At 43.0% G+C, this 16202-nt stretch overlaps 1 protein-coding gene across 5 annotated transcripts in view; it reads left to right on the top strand.

Annotated features, from left to right (window-relative positions):
- SMYD4 (SET and MYND domain containing 4) overlaps positions 1-16032 on the top strand; it is a 55817-nt gene extending 39785 nt beyond the window's left edge. For all 5 annotated transcript variants that reach the window (XM_049114877.1, XM_025476140.3, XM_025476141.3 and 2 more), the window contains exons 6-11: positions 8237-8428; positions 8833-8996; positions 11626-11758; positions 12625-12741; positions 12948-13071; positions 14188-16032. In XM_049114877.1, the coding sequence (XP_048970834.1) occupies positions 8237-8428; positions 8833-8996; positions 11626-11758; positions 12625-12741; positions 12948-13071; positions 14188-14341 (884 nt within the window). In that variant the 3' untranslated portion in view covers positions 14342-16032. The remainder of the gene's footprint in view (positions 1-8236; positions 8429-8832; positions 8997-11625; positions 11759-12624; positions 12742-12947; positions 13072-14187) is intronic.
- Positions 16033-16202: the final 170 nt, after the last annotated feature.

Genomic DNA, 16202 nt, shown 5'->3' with positions numbered 1-16202 from the left:
TCCCTCTGCCTGTGTCTCTGCCTCTCTCTCTCTCTCTCTCTCTGTGACTATCATAAGTAATAAATAAAAAAAATTAATAAATAAAAATTTTAAGCAAATACTTAATATAATTTTAGACTATTAAATTTGAAAACATGCAGTAGAAAACTTTGTAGAAAATCTAAATTTCCTACATTTTCTCAGGAGAACACTTGAAAAATCCAGTGACTGTGGAAGAAATTGAAAAAGATTATCAAAGTATTTCCATGAAAACAAGCCAGACCCAGTCTTTTCTGTATAGTTCTTCAAAACTTCTAAGGACCATATTCAGCCACAATTTAAAAAAATAAAGCAAAGAAAGAATATCTTTCAAGAAACAGATCATTTTTATACAATATAAAGTGTTCCAGGGTATGGGAGAACCTGGAGTCCTTTCCTACTCATTCTAGAAAGCCAAGGATATTCTCACTTGTGAGTATCTCTGAAGGAACCCTGAAAGAATCACTCCCATATCACATCCAGCAGTTTATTGAATGAATGCTCATAGATGACCAAGAAGGGTTTCATCCAGAAATGCAAACATATGTTAATTTGGAGGGATATACAAGAAGGTTTGGGTAAATGCAGAGACAAGCCGTAATCTCAGATGGAAAAACTGAAAACTAAAAACAACGGTTCCCCCACATTCACCAAATTAGTGTAATGTGGTTTTACATAAAATCACTATTGGATTTTTCTTGGAATTTGACAGTGATTGTAAAGTTCATCCTGAATAAGTGGTGAGAATAGCCATTTTGCAGAAGAATACTGAATTCTTGACCTCGGTCCCAGAGGAACCGAGGTCCTTCAGAGGAAGCCAAGGCTGGTGCCCACCCACACCCTCCTAACACCCTCCATTTCAGAGCTCATCCTGTAAGACCAGGTGGTGCTCACCAAGACTAAGATCAGTAGTACCATTCTGAAGGTCCCTAGTGTAAATGTCCAACCTTCCCACTGGCTTGTTGGCAAAGGCCCTGGCCAGTGTCAACACTGGGAGTCTCATCTATAACGAAGGGGCTGGTGGAACCATCCCAGCAACTGGGGCCATATCCACAGGAGGTCCTGCTCCCACCACCATTGCTGCCCTGTGTGAGGAGATGGAAGCAAAGAAGAATCAGAGGAGCCCAATGATGATGTTCACTTTGGTCTTTTTTGACTACACCTCTTCTATAACCTGTTCAGTAAAAAAGCTGAACTCCATAATAATAATAATAAAAGTATTTTGAAAGATTTTATTTATTTAGAGTGTGCACGCATGCACACGTGGTGGGGAGGAGCAGAGGGAGGGAGAGACAGAAAGAGAAATCTCAAGTAGACTACTGCCTAGCTGTAGAACTGGAGGCAGGGCTGATCTCCACCCTGAGATCAGGAACTGAGCCAAAAATCAAGAGTCGGTGGCTTAACCAACAGCCACCCAAGTGCTCCAATAATAATAATAATAATAAACAGAAGAGTACCAACAGAAGTGTCTTGGTACCATCAGATTTCATATCAACATTAAGCTACAGTAATTAAAAACAGTGGTACTGATGTGATAGCCCCCTAAAAGTATTAAATTCTCCAAATCATTAAAGAGTGAACTGTAAACTGTAAAATATTAAACTGTAAAATATCTAGAAAAAGGTAAGTGAACACTTACATGGTCTTAGGGTGAGAGCTTTGTAAAGCATAGAATATCCAATTTAGTTAATTAAAAGATAGATTTAACTTTAAGACCAAATATCAAAAATGCTATAATCAGTAAAAAAAAAAAAAAAAAAAAAAAAGAGAATGTGGGTAAAAGAGATCCTTGAAGGATCCTCCCCAATCAATACGGGACTGGGAAGCCATAGATCTGGGTTTGCACTCCACTGACTCTAACCACTAACCCTCTGTAAGAATCAGATTACTTAACCTTTCCGTGTGTCTCACTTAGTATACTTTTTTTTTTTGTATACTTTTTAAAAAATTCCAATGGAGTTAACAGTGTTCTATTAGTTTCAGGTGTACAATATTTTCTCCATTCCCTTCCTCACCTCCCCTCGCCCCCACCCACCTCCCCTCTGGTAGCCATCAGTTTGTTCTCCATAGTTAAGAATCTGTTTCTTGGGATCCCTGGGTGGCGCAGCGGTTTGGCGCCTGCCTTTGGCCCAGGGCGCGATCCTGGAGACCCGGGATCGAGTCCCACATCGGGCTCCCGGTGCATGGAGCCTGCTTCTCCCTCTGCCTGTCTCTCTTTCTCTCCCTCTCTCTGTGACTATCATAAATAAATAAAAAAAAAAAAAAAAAAAAAAAAAGAATCTGTTTCTTGAGGGGGCACCTGAGTGGCTCAGTGGCTGAGCATCTGCCTTTGGCTTGGGTCATGGTCCTGGGATCGAGTCCTGCATCAGGCTTCCAGCAGGGAGCCTGCCTCTCCCTGTGTATCTTTCATGAATAAATAAATAAAACCTTTTTTTTTTTTAGATTTTATTTATTTATTCATGAGAGACACAGAGAGAAAGAGAGAGAGAGGCAGAGACACAGGCAGAGAGAGAAGCAAGCTCCATGCAGGGAGCCCAATGTGGGACTCGATCCCACAACTCCAGAATCATGCCCTGGGCTGAAGGCAGATGCTCAACCGCTGAGCCACCCAGGCAACCCTAAATAAAATCTTAAAAAAAAAAAACTGTTTCTTGGTGTGTCTCTTTTTCTTTGCTCATTTATTTCTTAAATTCCACATATGAGTGAAATCATATGGTGTTTGTCTCTCTCTGACAAGCTTATTTTGTTTGCCATTATATTCTCTTGCTCCATTCTTTTTAAGGCTAAATAATACTGCATTGTGTATATATACCACATCTTCTTTATCCATTCATCTATCAGTGGACATTTGGGCTGTTTCCATGGTTTGGCTGTTGTAAATAATGCTGCAGTGAACACAGGGGTGCATAGTTAATGTTTTCATATAAAGAAATATGAAATTCCATATTAAGGAATTACTATGGGTAAATACCCAGTAGGGTGATTACTGGATCAGAAGGTGGTTCTATTTTTAGTTTTTTGAGGAACCTCCCAACTGTCTTCCACGGTGGCTGCACCAGTTTGCATTCCTACCAACAGTGCATGAGGGTTCCTTTTTCTCCACATCCTCGCCAACATTATTCCTGCTGGTCTTTTTATTATAGCCATTCTGACAGGTATGAGGTTTTGATTTGCATTTCCCTGATAATGAGTGATGTTGAGCATCTTTTCATGTGTTTGTTGGCCATTTGTATGTCTTCTTTGGAGAAATGTCTGTTCTGCTTATTTATTAATTGCATTATTTGGTTTTTAGGTGTTGAATTGTATCAGTTCTTCATATATATTTTGAATACTGACCTTTATCAGACATGTCATTTACAGATATCTTCTCCCATTTAAGAAGGTTGGCTATTTACTTTGCTGTACAAAAGCTTTTTATTTTGAGGTAGTCCCAATAGTTTATTTTTGTTTTTGTTTCCCTTGCCTCAGGAGACATGTCTAGAAAGATGTTGCTACCACCAAAGTCAGAGAAATGTCACTCAGTATGTCCATATGGATAATGAAAGGACTGGATGAACCTCCAGGCTTCTGGAGAAAATTGTTTGCAAAGATTACCTGAACAATTTCACCCACCCCTGTATGTTTGCCCTTTTGCAACTTTACTTGCTTTTTCTCCCCAATCAAGAAATAAAGTCTGTTTCCTTTGCCCCTGAATCTGGGCCAGCCCTGTGACTGACTTTGACCCGTGGAATGCAGTGGAAGTGACCTTATGTGACTTTTGAGTCTAAGTTTTGAGAGGCCTTGTAGCTTCCATGTCATTTTCTTGGAATGATGACGTGTGGCCATATGAACAAGTCTAGGTTAGCCTTCCTTTTGTTTTTAGCCTTGCCTTCATGAGGGTAAAAGACCATGTGCCCGATGAATGCAATCATATGAATAATTCCGGGCAAGACCAGCAGAAAACATGTGTAATTGAACAATGGGCAGATTTGCTGGCACAGAGCATTGTAAGCAAATGAAATAGTTATTTTGTTTGTTTTTAAAGATTTATTTATTCACCGTAGAGAAAGCGGGGCGGGCACACAAGTAGGGGGAGGAACAGAGGGAAAGAATCACAAGCAGACTCCCCACTACTCATGGCTTAATCTCACACCCCAAAATAGTGACCTGAGCCAAAATCTAGAGTCGGAAGCCCAATTGGCTGAGCCACGTAGGAGCCTCTGTATAAACATTTTTTTTAAGATTTTATTTATTTATTCATGACAGACAGAGAGAGGCAGAGACACAGGCAGAGGGAGAAGCAGGCTCCCTGCAGGGAGCCTGACGTGGGACTCGATCCTGGGTCTCCAGGATCACACCCCGGGCTGAAGGCAGCGCTAAACTGCTGGGCCACCAGGGCTGCCCTATATGAACATTTTTAAAGCGTTTGATACCTGGAGGACATTTGTAAAATTGCCCTCCAGGGAAGTTGCACTAGTTATACACCCACCAGCAATGTTCACTTTCAGGTTTGAATCCAATCTGATTTTGATTTAGTCTGCTCATATTTCTAATCTTATTAAATCCCTTTTTATTATTTCTTTGGAGTTCCAAAACCTCCCAGTTAATGTTCCTATGGAATTTGATTAGCAGGTCTTTCATTAGCAGCACAGAAGGATTCAAGCATTAACTAGGATAAAAAAAAAAAAAAAAGCATTAACTAGGATAGACTTTGACCAAAACCTATGAAAATGTATGGTATTATCTTTGCATAAATCCTATTTAATCAGAGTCCCTCAGACACCTGTCTTTGTTTTTTGTTTTTTTTTTAAGATTTTGTTTATTTATTCATGAGAGACACACAGAGAGAGAGGCAGAGACACAGGCAGAGGGAGAAGCAGGCTCCATGCAAGGAGCCCGATGTGGGACTCGATCCTGGGTCCCCAGGATCACACCCCGGGCAGAAGGCGACGCTAAACCGCTGAGCCACCCAGGCTGCCCAGACACCTGTCTTTGATACTAATCTTAAGGCACAGAACTGGCCATTGATGATATTCTAGACTGTGGTATGTGTGGTTCTATCTCAGAGGGAATGGCAGGTTTGAGATGTATCTGGAGTCATTACAAGGCTTAATGAGATTCCACATAGGTTCAGATCAATTCAGTGCCCTTTGCTTTCACTCTTCAACAACCAAGGAATCTACCTCCAGTTTGTGTCCTTGATTATTTGTATGACATACACACAAATTTCTTACATCATAAAGTATCTACCAGAATAAGTATATTCTGAAAGTATTGTGATTGAATTTTTTTTCTGTACTTGAATCTCATTTTTAAATTTTTTTTTAAGATTTATTTATTTAGGAAAGCCTGGGTGACTCAGGTGGCTCAGCGGTTTAGTGCCGCCTTCAGTCCACGTGTGGGCTGGAGTCCTGGAGTCCTGGGATCGAGTCCCACATCAGGCTCCCTGCGTGGAGCCTGCTTCTCCCTCTGCCTGTGTCTCTGCGTCTCTCTCTCTCTTTCTCTCTGTGTCTCTCATGAATAAATAAATAAAATCTTAGGGGAAAAAAGATTTATTTATTTATTTGTTTATTTGAGAGAGAGAAAGACATGAAGGAAGAAGCAGAGCAGACTCCGCTGAGTTTGGAGCCCAAGAAGGCCCAGTCTCACGACCCCAAGATCATGACCTGAGCTGAAATCAAGAGTCAGACACTTAACCACTTAGGACTCCCAGGTGCCCCCCTTGAATCCATTTTAAATGCACTAGGGGGTATTGCCAAAGTACACTTTTAGTAAAATAATCACTCCCTCTTTGTTTGTGTTTTTGCTTTATACACAAAATGTCACATATTAAATTTGATTGGTAAGGTCCTTATATATTCTCACTTTCCATTATCTCTGTTAACAGATGACTAATGCAAAATATTGGATAATTTTTAAGTCAATACTTAATTTTTAGAAATAATTGGAGAGAAACTCAACTCTGACATAAATATTCACCCCACTCAGTTCCTGGGCCTACTTATGTTAGAGAATAATCTATAAATAATTCACGAAGCTGACATTACTCACTGTATTGTGATAATTTTTCTGGGAAACTTTTAGCAAATGTTTTAATATAGCTTTCCAGTTATCAGTAGTTGGGAATGCAAGTCAACTTCTTAATTATGCAGAGGCTGATTATTCAGACTACAAACTGTTCATGCCCTGTACTGCTCCTTCCTGCTGCCTACCTTTTAGCATTTTCACTGCTCATTAGCACATATACCAGAAGGTAGGCATTGGACAGGGGAAAAAGGAGGAGAGGCTAAAATCTGCTGAATACCTAAGTGAGGCTCTGATGAAAGATTTCAGTACAATTTGCAGGGCTGTTGACTAAAATTGAGTCATTTGGATTCCCTGTGAATTTTATTTACTTGTCCTATTCTTGTCCTCCATAGCAACAGATAATAGAATTGTCTGCAGAGAGATGACATTATTCCTGTATTTAATGTTTTCCTTTCTAGAACATTTTCACATGGTGGTTCATGATACTTTCTTTATTCATTACATTTGTAGACTACTTCATTTCTTTGGTGGTTGGTGTGTTGAGATTCCTGGCATACACAGTGATATCACAATTAGCTGAACATTTTTCATTTATCCAGAAAACTGAAAGTTTCCCTTTGAAGTACCAGCATCTTTCATATTTCAACCAGTTTTGTTGAAAATATACAATTTCCTCATGTTTACACCAAGGCTACTAAACACACTTTAAGCCTTTCTGGATGCCCAAGGTTATCTATCTTGTGCACGCATTATTCCTGAGATATGTATGGTTATTACAAAACCCAGTAGATATGCCATCAGTCTAGGAACCTCCAGTTAAGGGAAATGTTACAGTGTAAAGCTTGAGTGATACTAGTCTTTTTTGTTTCCCCTGAGGCTGTTACTCTTATACAAGTTTTCTACTTCCCTCTCCTGTCTGTCACCCTGTCTCTTCTGCCATTGTCAGAAAACCTGCCTCTTACTAGTTCTCTGTTTCCGGACTGCTGTGGGCTGAGAAACTGGAAAACCAAGCCAGTTATAACTGTGGCTAAAATAAGAGCAAATAAGACTGCATGAGAGTATAAGGAACTCACATAACAAATATAAGCGTGAGAGTGTTGTGGTAGAAATAGCCTCACTGGGATCCCTGGGTGGCGCAGCGGTTTAGCGCCTGCCTTTGGCCCAGGGCGCGATCCTGGAGACCCAGGATCGAATCCCATGTCAGGCTCCCGGTGCATGGAGCCTGCTTCTCCCTCTGCCTGTGTCTCTGCCTCTCTCTCTCTCTCTCTCTCTCTCTCTCTCTGTGTGTGTGACTATCATAAATAAATAAAAAATTAAAAAAAAAAAAAAAAAAGAAATAGCCTCACTGTTTAGAGGCCTTTCTCTTCCTTCCTAATTTTCAATCATGTAAATTGCTGGTTAATAGTGTTTCAAAGAAGAGATTGTTTGGGACATGAGACTATCTTGAATAGAACTTCTCCAGAGAGGCTTGTCCATCCCCCATCCCCCCACCACCACCACCACCAAGGATTTTATTTATTTTTGAGAGAGAGCGCACAAATGGGGCAAGGGCAGAGGAGGAGGGAGAAGCAGAATCGTGGGATCAAGACCTGAGCCAAAGGCAGATACTTAACTGACTGAACCACCCAAGCGCCCCCAGAAAGGTTTTTTTCAATGAGAACTAAATGCTGGCAGTTTTCCCACAAAGTTGGGACAGACTGCAGAATGAACAGGTAAGCATAAGGAATATGATTTTTAAAAATATATTGTAAACCTGTTTATTTTGGTATACTAATTAGATTACTTGTTCTATTGAATAGCCAGTTAAACAAAAGCAGATTCAACTATAGAAGTCTTTGGGAAATAACCTCAGCAGGTATTCTGGTTTCTATGTCCTGGTGAACATTATGAAACTGTCTGTCTGGAAGGCTCCCGACCGATAGTTCCTTTTTTATTTTTATTTTGTTTTATAAATTCTAATCTTTGGATTTTTTCTGATATTGAGATACAATGGTTGGATTCCAGGATTCCAGTGGACTTTTCATGTGTTCATTCGCTTTGCTTCCTGGGGACAAGCGTTTGCTGTGAGTCATGTTCCATTTGATGTGTATTGAATCCGGCTGTGGAGCTCTGACTCAGATGGGCTTCAGGCCCAGGTGCCCAGCTCATCTTCTGAGGAATGGATGGTAAGGCCAAGATGAATGTCCTGACACATTTTTCCTTTTTCCTCTAGCACTTTCAGGATCTAAAGAAAACAACGTTTGCAACAGCAGGCAGATCCGCCTTGCCACAGGCATCTTCCCCGTGGTCAGCCTCCTGAACCATTCCTGCAGCCCCAATACCAGTGTGTCCTTCAGTAGCACCGTCGCCACCATCCGGGCATCACAGCAGATTGGGAAAGGGCAAGAGATCCTCCACTGCTATGGTGAGCCCTCCCTCCTCATTACTGTCCTCACTTCTGTGGCAGGAAAGGACAGGGCAGATGAGTATGAGCAAACCCCTGGACAGGTGAAGGCAGTGCATACTTAGGCCAGAAAAAGAGGCCTCCTGGCCTCCTTCCTTGGCCCTGTTCTGTTTAAACTATCCAGTATCTTCCTGCTCAAATCCATAAACTTCCTATTCCAAAAACCGGACTAAGAATAACTTTGGGGTTTTTTTTTCCTTCCTGTCCTTGCAACTCAGAAGCTTATGTCTACGTCTATTGCCACAAATGTTTGAGTAAAAGTACTTGTCACATGATGAAGAATTGCCTCCGCTAAGCTGAAGTTTTAGAAGTAGTGCTCGACTCTCTCGTGTCTTCAGTATTGACCAAGTGTGGTCTCTCTGCAGGGCCTCACTACAGCAGGATGGGTGTTGCTGACAGGCAGCAGAAACTGAGGTCTCAGTATTTCTTTGATTGTGGCTGCCCAGCATGTCAGAAGGAGAAGCACAGAGCCGTTGCCAGGCCCCGGTGGGAGGCATTCTGCTGTAACCAGTGCGGAGCACTCCTACAGGTGAATCTCTCTTCTCCCTTCTATTTTCCACTGGGGCAGGAGGCCAGTCACCCAGCCCAAAGGCCATAAATCTTCAGGAGAGACAGCAACAGGCTCTTCCCCTTCAGTGCATCTTGCCCACACAGAGGTTATCCCTCCATGGGGAACCATAGGAAAGGCTAGATTTAGTCATCTGTCTCCTGAAAATAATAGGAAATCCCACCTAAACTGGTCGGGGTAGGGGCAGTAGTAAGAAAGACTGAGAATTTATTTGCTCAAGTAAATCACTAAAAAAGATCCCAGGACAGGGATCTCTGGGTGGCTTAGAGGTTTAGCGCCTGCCTTTGGCCCAGGGTGCGATCCTGGAGTCCCAAGATCGACTCCCACATCAGGCTCCCTGCATGGAGCCTGCTTCTCCCTCTACCTATGTCTCTGCCCCCACCCCCCCGCCCCGCCCCGTGTCTCTCATGAATCAATCAATCAACCAATCAGTCAATCTTTGGGGAAAAAAAAAAAAACATCCCAGGACAGGGGTACTTCAGGTAACAACTTGATCTGGGGCTCAGATAATGTCACCAAGACCCAGTTTCTCTCTGCCTCCCTCAGCTCCACTTTCTCTGTTAGCCCAGTCCTCAGACTTCCTTCTGGTGGTGGCAAGATAGCTGCCTATAGCTCCAGCCTCACAGCCCCTGGGCCAGGAGGATAAAGACAGGCATTCCTCCAACAGCAGTCTGGGCAAAAATTGGACTGCATTTCATTGATCTGATACCTGTGGCTGGTGGAAACTCCAGGCTCACTCCAGACTCACTCCAGCCTGTTGGCCCAGAAGAATGGGTCTGATGTAAACCACATGCTTACTTGCTCAGTGACTAGCACTGACTATGGGAGGGTAGGAGAGGATCCTCAGGAGAAATCATATTGCTATTGCCAAATGAGGGGGTAGATACTGGCAAGTGGGGCCCCTAGGTGGCTTAGTTGGTTAAGCATCCAACTCTTGATTTTGGCTCGGGTCATAATCTCAGGTCATGAGATCGAGCCCCATGTCAGGCTTCATGCTGGGCATGGAGCCTGTTTAAGATTCTCTCTCTTGGGACACCTGGATGGCTCAGTGGTTGAGTGTCTGCCTTTGGCTCAGGGCATGATCCCGGTCCAGGGATCGAGTCCCACATCGGGCTCCCTGTGAGGAGCCTGCTTCTCCCTCTGTCTGTCTCTGCTTCTCTCTGTGTCTCTCAGGAATAAATAAATAAAATCTTTAAAAAAAAAAATTCTCTCTCTCCCTCTGCCCCTCCCTAAAATAAATAAATACATACATACATACATACATACATACATACATACATACATACAGCAAAAGTGCATCTCAAAGATTTTCTCCTCTGCCAGAGGATACAGTATTCTTAGGGGAACTATAAGTGTAGAGCTGGTTGTGTTGGAAAGCTGAAGTTATAAACTCAAGGTCAAATGTGGGGAGGGCTCACCTGGCATCTCTTCCTATTGGTTTTCTTATGGCTTTTGCCTTTTTTTTTTTTTTTTAAGGTTTTACTTATTTTAGAAAGCACAAGTAGGAAGGGTTGAAGAAGAGGGCGATAATTTCCAGCAGACTTCATGCTGAGCACAGAGCTTGATACAGGGCTCCGTCCCATGACCTTGAGATCAAAACCTGAGCCAAAACTGAGAGTTGGACTTGCTTAACTGACTATGCCACCCAGTTGCCCCTGGCTTTTGCTTTTTTTGGAAGTTCTTGGAACTTAATGGAAGTATAATTGATACAGAATGTCACATTAATTTTAGGTGACTCAACAGAGTTGATAATAATAGGGTGATTCAACAACTCTATGCTCTTAGGGCTTTTTTCATAACCACTAGAAATATGTCTGTCATCCAAAGGTCCAGACCCAAAGAGACACAAGAGAGGGGTATAGAGACAGAAAGAAACTGTGACCTATACCAATTTAATTTTGGTTGCAAGAAATTAAATCTTGGGACACCTGGGTAGCTCAGCAGTTGAGCATCTGCCTTTGGCTCACAGCGTGATCGCAGGGTGCTGCGGTTAATTAAAATTAATTTTTAATTTAAAAAAATTAAATCTCGGGGATCCCTGGGTGGCTCAGTGATTTGGCACCTGCCTTTGGCCCGAGGCACGGTCCTGAGTCCCAGGATCGAGTCCACACCGGACTTCCGGCATGGAGCCTGCTTCTCCCTCCTCCTGTGTCTCTGCCTCTCTCTCTCTCTCTCTCTCTCTCTCTCTCTCTCTATCATGAATAAATAAATAAATAAATCTTAAAAAAAATTTAAATCTCGGGCAGCCCAGGTGGCTCAGTGGATCCCCTGGGGACCTGGGATTGAGTCCCCCGTCAGGCTCCCTGCATGGAGCCTACTTCTGCCTCTGCCTGTGTCTCTGCCTCTCTCTCTCTCTGTGTCTCTCATGAATAAATAAATAAAATCTTAAAAAAAAAAAAATCTCAGGGTGGGATCATTTCCTGCTTTCATTAGAGTTGCTACCATCAAACCCAATTGAATCAGGCTTTGGTTATGGTGCATTGTTACAGGCATCTCTTTGGCCCATAGGGAGTGACCCTCTAATGTAAAACACACACGGTGTTGCTAAGTGACTCTGGTGTAGGAGTAAAGACAAACCTGATTTTCACAGGGAGGTGACATCCTGAGCTGTGGCAGCATGTCCTGTACGGAATCGGTCAGCAGGGATCACCTCACCTCTCAGTTACAGGACCTCCAGCAGCAGGTTGGGATTGCCCAGGAGCTTCTCAGAAGTGGTAAACTAGGTGAGACTGGCCCCCTACTTTGGTTCTCCAGCCCCTTCCTTTTTACTTATTCTGGGATACTCAGTGCTGATTGAAGAGTTCCGTTTACTTATCCCCATGGCATCCACAAGATGGCTATGCAGGCCACTGAGACCAAACTCTAACTAGTGAGTTTTTTTTTTGTTTGTTTGTTTGTTTGTTTTTTTTGTTTTTGTTTTTGTTTTTTTGTTTTTTTTTTTTTTAACTAGTGAGTTTGTGTGGTATCCTTGAAAAGGACCAGATGATTTAAGCTGTTGTTCTCTCACGCACTGGAGAGCTCAGTTGAAGTACCCGTGATGACTAAAGGCTTATCTCTAACATCCATGATCTTAGTGCATATCCAGAAGTTCAGTGTCATTTCTTTTAATTGCAGGGCCTAATGACCTAATTTCCTAGCAAGGTTTCTCTGCTCTCATCAGAATCTCATCTCTTCCAGAGAGCAGTGGAACATAGACAGGAGTATCCTGCTTTTTTCAGAGAGAGTCGTGTAACTCCACGTTCTCACAAACTCCACCTTAGACCTTGATGTCATGTGATTTACCCTACTTTGTGAAAATTGACCTTTAGCTTAGACTTCTGAGTCAAGAGAGATAATGATCATAAGTGGAGTATGGGCCACTCAAAGTTGGAAACCTAGAGTCAATGTGGAGAGGCCTCACCTAGCACCTTCTATTGAAAGAAAATGTAAGAGAACAACAGCTTTATGGGAACAAACATGGGTTCTCCACAGCAGAGCACAAACTGGGGTGTCCACATTCAGCCCAGTCAATGTGGAATTTAAGAGTTGGGTTCTCGTTTCTAGCACTGGGTTTATGTAGTAATGAGGCCACCTTCTTTTGAATTGATAGAGCAAGCTGTTCAGCTGTTGCTGGAGTGCCGGCATGATGCTGAGAGCTTCCTGTCAGCAGAACACAGCATGGTAGGAGAAATCGAGGATTCCCTGGCCCAGACCTACGCTGCCTTAGGTATGGCATGTGTCTTCATTTTCTGCTCTGAAGACCAAGTTTGCCTTGTGCATTTGATCATAACCCCAGCCTCATCTGGTCGGTCACCTCTTAAGTCTTTTAACTGAAGCTGTTCTCTCCTTCCACTGAGCTTTCCTCATCTTGAAAACATTCATCCACAGTTGACTGTGGTTCTTTTCTGGAACCAGATTTTTCTTTCTTTGCAGGGGACTGGCAAAAGTCAGCTACCCATCTACAGAAGAGTCTCCGAGTGGTTGAGGTTCGCCATGGGCCATCCAGTGTTGAAGTGGGCCATGAGCTCTTCAAACTAGCCCAACTCTTTTTCAATGGGTAAGTCTTTCTCTTGTTTCCTAACACTCTCCAGGCCACACACTGTCTTCTACTGGGCTCTTCTGTGCATTATTTTTCTCCAATGATGCTTTTAAGCATGTGGAAACTTCTTTATTTCCCCTTTATGAGAGATCCTTTCCTTCTGTTTCATTGACAAACTCAAAGCTTTAGAATTTCCTCCTGGGAGATATGGGGAAAGCTCTTAACACAGAAGGACATTCCTAGGGAGAAGTTGCCACACAGCCCTACCACCCGCATCACAGCAGCTCTCCACGGCCCTCTGCTTCCTCACGCCTCCCTCACCACCCTCATTCTCAGCACCTTCAACTCCAGGGGTTCTTCCTTCCCCCATCCAGTTCCTTTTAAAGCAGTCATTTTCAACCAGGAGTAATTTCCCCCCCGGAGGATATTTGGCAATGTCTGGAGACCTTTTTGGTTGTCATGATTCAGGGTGGAGGCCAGAGATGCTGTTAAACATCCTGCAATGCACAGGACAGCGCCCCCCACACACAGCTAAGAATGACCCAGCCCAAAATGTCAGTAGTGTCAAGGCAGAGAAACCCTGCTTTGAAGATTTAAAAGAAAGACCAGTAGGATTGATATCATCCATGTTTGCACCTGAGGTCATTGGGAGGCCCTATTTCTAGATGGAACACTTCCTTCCAGCCTTGATAAAGCTGCCATTGGTGCACTTTGGCGTGAGGCAGTATTTGAAACTTGATGCTAAGGTTATGAATTGTTTGTGGACCTGAGACTGAAGACATAGAGGTTGTGCATTTGGTCAGAGAAAGGGAACAGGGCTGCAGAGTCAGGTCCTGGGTGGACATGGTTACCTGAAGGTGAAGACTCCTGAGTAAACCGCAGGATAATCCCAGATGAACACTTTGAGAATTACCTGTTTCTCCAGACCTTAGAATCTTTATTCTTTCTCTCCTGTTTTCAAATTCTGCCTTACAGTGTGTTTGTGAAAGTATCTAACCTATCTAGACTGTGAGATCCTAGAGGACAAACTGATCTTATATAATCTTGTATTCTTCACAGGGTCAGACTAGGCCCTTGATTAATGTTTGCTTGACTGAATGAGTGGATTCACCCCTTTTACCTCCTTCGGTTCAGGTTTGCAATCCCAGAAGCACTGAACACAGTCGAGAGGGCAGAAAAGGTTCTGATGGTACACTATGGCCCTTGCAATGACGAGATCCAGGAGCTACAGAAGATGAAATCTTGTTTATTGAACTCGCCGCCCATCCCATTGGGGCCTTCATTGTAGGATCCCTGGGTTTTCTTCAGATAGTTAACTACCCTCCCGTAAAAACTCCCAGTTCCCAGAAAAGACTTAAAACTAGTGACTAGAGAGCCTAAACCCGCTAAAAGGTTTTTTTTAGCTGATCTACAGACATCTGGATGTTAGCCTGGGGTTTTGGCTAGACTCCATTTCACTAAATGATAGTCTGTTTTCCTGGAACATTCCTACGGTTTCTAGTAGTAATGAAATGTTGTGTACCACTCCAATGGGAACTCATGCTGTTAGTAGTTGTGTTGTAATTGAAAAATAAGTATAAAGCAAGAAATCACCAAGGCTCCTTTACCTTTAGAGACACCATTTCATTTACGGTATCTAGCTTTCTTGACTCCATTGTTAAAAGTGGTACTTGTGTAAATTGTGAATAGAGAAATAAGTATGGAGCCACTTTATTGTTGAGCAATCTCTTCCTGGGATGACAACTCTAAATTTGTCTTCTATCAGGTTTCCACTCCTTATTATCTGCCTCTCATTCTGTCCTCTGGGCAGACTCGCTGACCAAACACTAATAGAATCAAGCTTATAGTAATGACATGCGGACCTCCTTTCTCAGTTCTGTGTATCAGCAATCCTGAAAAGAGACTCCCTTCTACCAGACCTCCCCAAGCTGGCAAATGAACCATAACCTGCTTGAGTCCTGAGCCATGTTGGCGGAGACTTCAGTAGATGCTGGAGGGTATGGCCATTGCTGCTTGTGGTTTCAAACTCCAGCAAAAAAGGCCGGGGTGATAGCTCTTTTTGCCTGGATGTGAACCAATAGTTGAGATCTCCATCCTGGCCAGAGGCAGGGAGACTCTGTACTGAAATCTCGGTTGCTGTATGACCATCCATGACCAAGTGGTTCCAATGAGTTAGCAGAAAGGAATGTCAGGTCCACACGGCTTTGAGATCTTGCCCACCTGCCCTCGGCATGCCCAGGAAGTGCCCGTCACTTGCCTCAGCATTAGAAGCAGGAAATGAAGAGCACTGAAGATGTCTGGCAGGAGCTTTTCAAGAAGCCAGGTGTTTAGAGTACAGTTTACATTCAAACATGTGAATGAGGGTCAGGCAAAATCTCATTTGTCCTTCTTTCTACTAATTCACCGTGGCAAGTCAGTGCCCAGTGAGGTTTTTTCTTGTGCAGAGTTAAATTTTTCTTCTTGAAAATTTAGTTGTGAGGATAGTTCTATATTCTGTTCCAAGCACTTGTCATGTTTCGTGTTCCTAAAAAAGGGTCTTGTTATAGTCTATAAAATAGGCATGCTCCCTTAAGAAGAATGTGCTTAGAGTTTTCACGTCAGGTCCCATGTTAGGTGTACTTTGGAGCTTTCCTTCAATGCTTTATAAGACATTTCCTCAAGTTACAAATTACTCTCTTATCTGTCGTGTGTTATCCTATGTTGTCAGGTGACATTAGCTTAAATGGGGGATATCTGTGCTTGCATTAAAACCTAAAGCTTTGCGGGGAGGGCAGCTAGGGGCACAGTCGGTTGAGCAGCTGACTCTCGATTTCAGCTTGGGACATGGTCTCAGAGTCATGCAATCAGGGCCTATGTCGGGCTCCATGCTCAGCATGAGTCTGCTTGAGATTCTCTCTCCCTCTCCCTTTGCTCCTCCTGCTTGTGCTCACTCCCCCTCTCTCTCTCCCTCAAATAAAATAAATCTTAAAAAAAATAAAAGCCTAAAGTTTGATTTATTTAAAAGCATACCCTACTGATGGTGGGGGCAGGAGATACCCTCTTGGGAGTATTAGTGGTCCTAGTACATACTCTCAGAGCAGAGAATCAATTCCTGAGTTATTACAATGAGGATAACTAAAAGTTCTTATAAATAGGGACTTTCTGGGACG

This window comes from Canis lupus, chromosome 9, assembly GCF_003254725.2.
Source record: "Canis lupus dingo isolate Sandy chromosome 9, ASM325472v2, whole genome shotgun sequence".
Classification (NCBI taxonomy): domain Eukaryota; kingdom Metazoa; phylum Chordata; class Mammalia; order Carnivora; family Canidae; genus Canis; species Canis lupus.
Note: the sequence above shows the minus strand (reverse complement) of the source record. Positions and strands in the feature narration are given on the sequence as shown.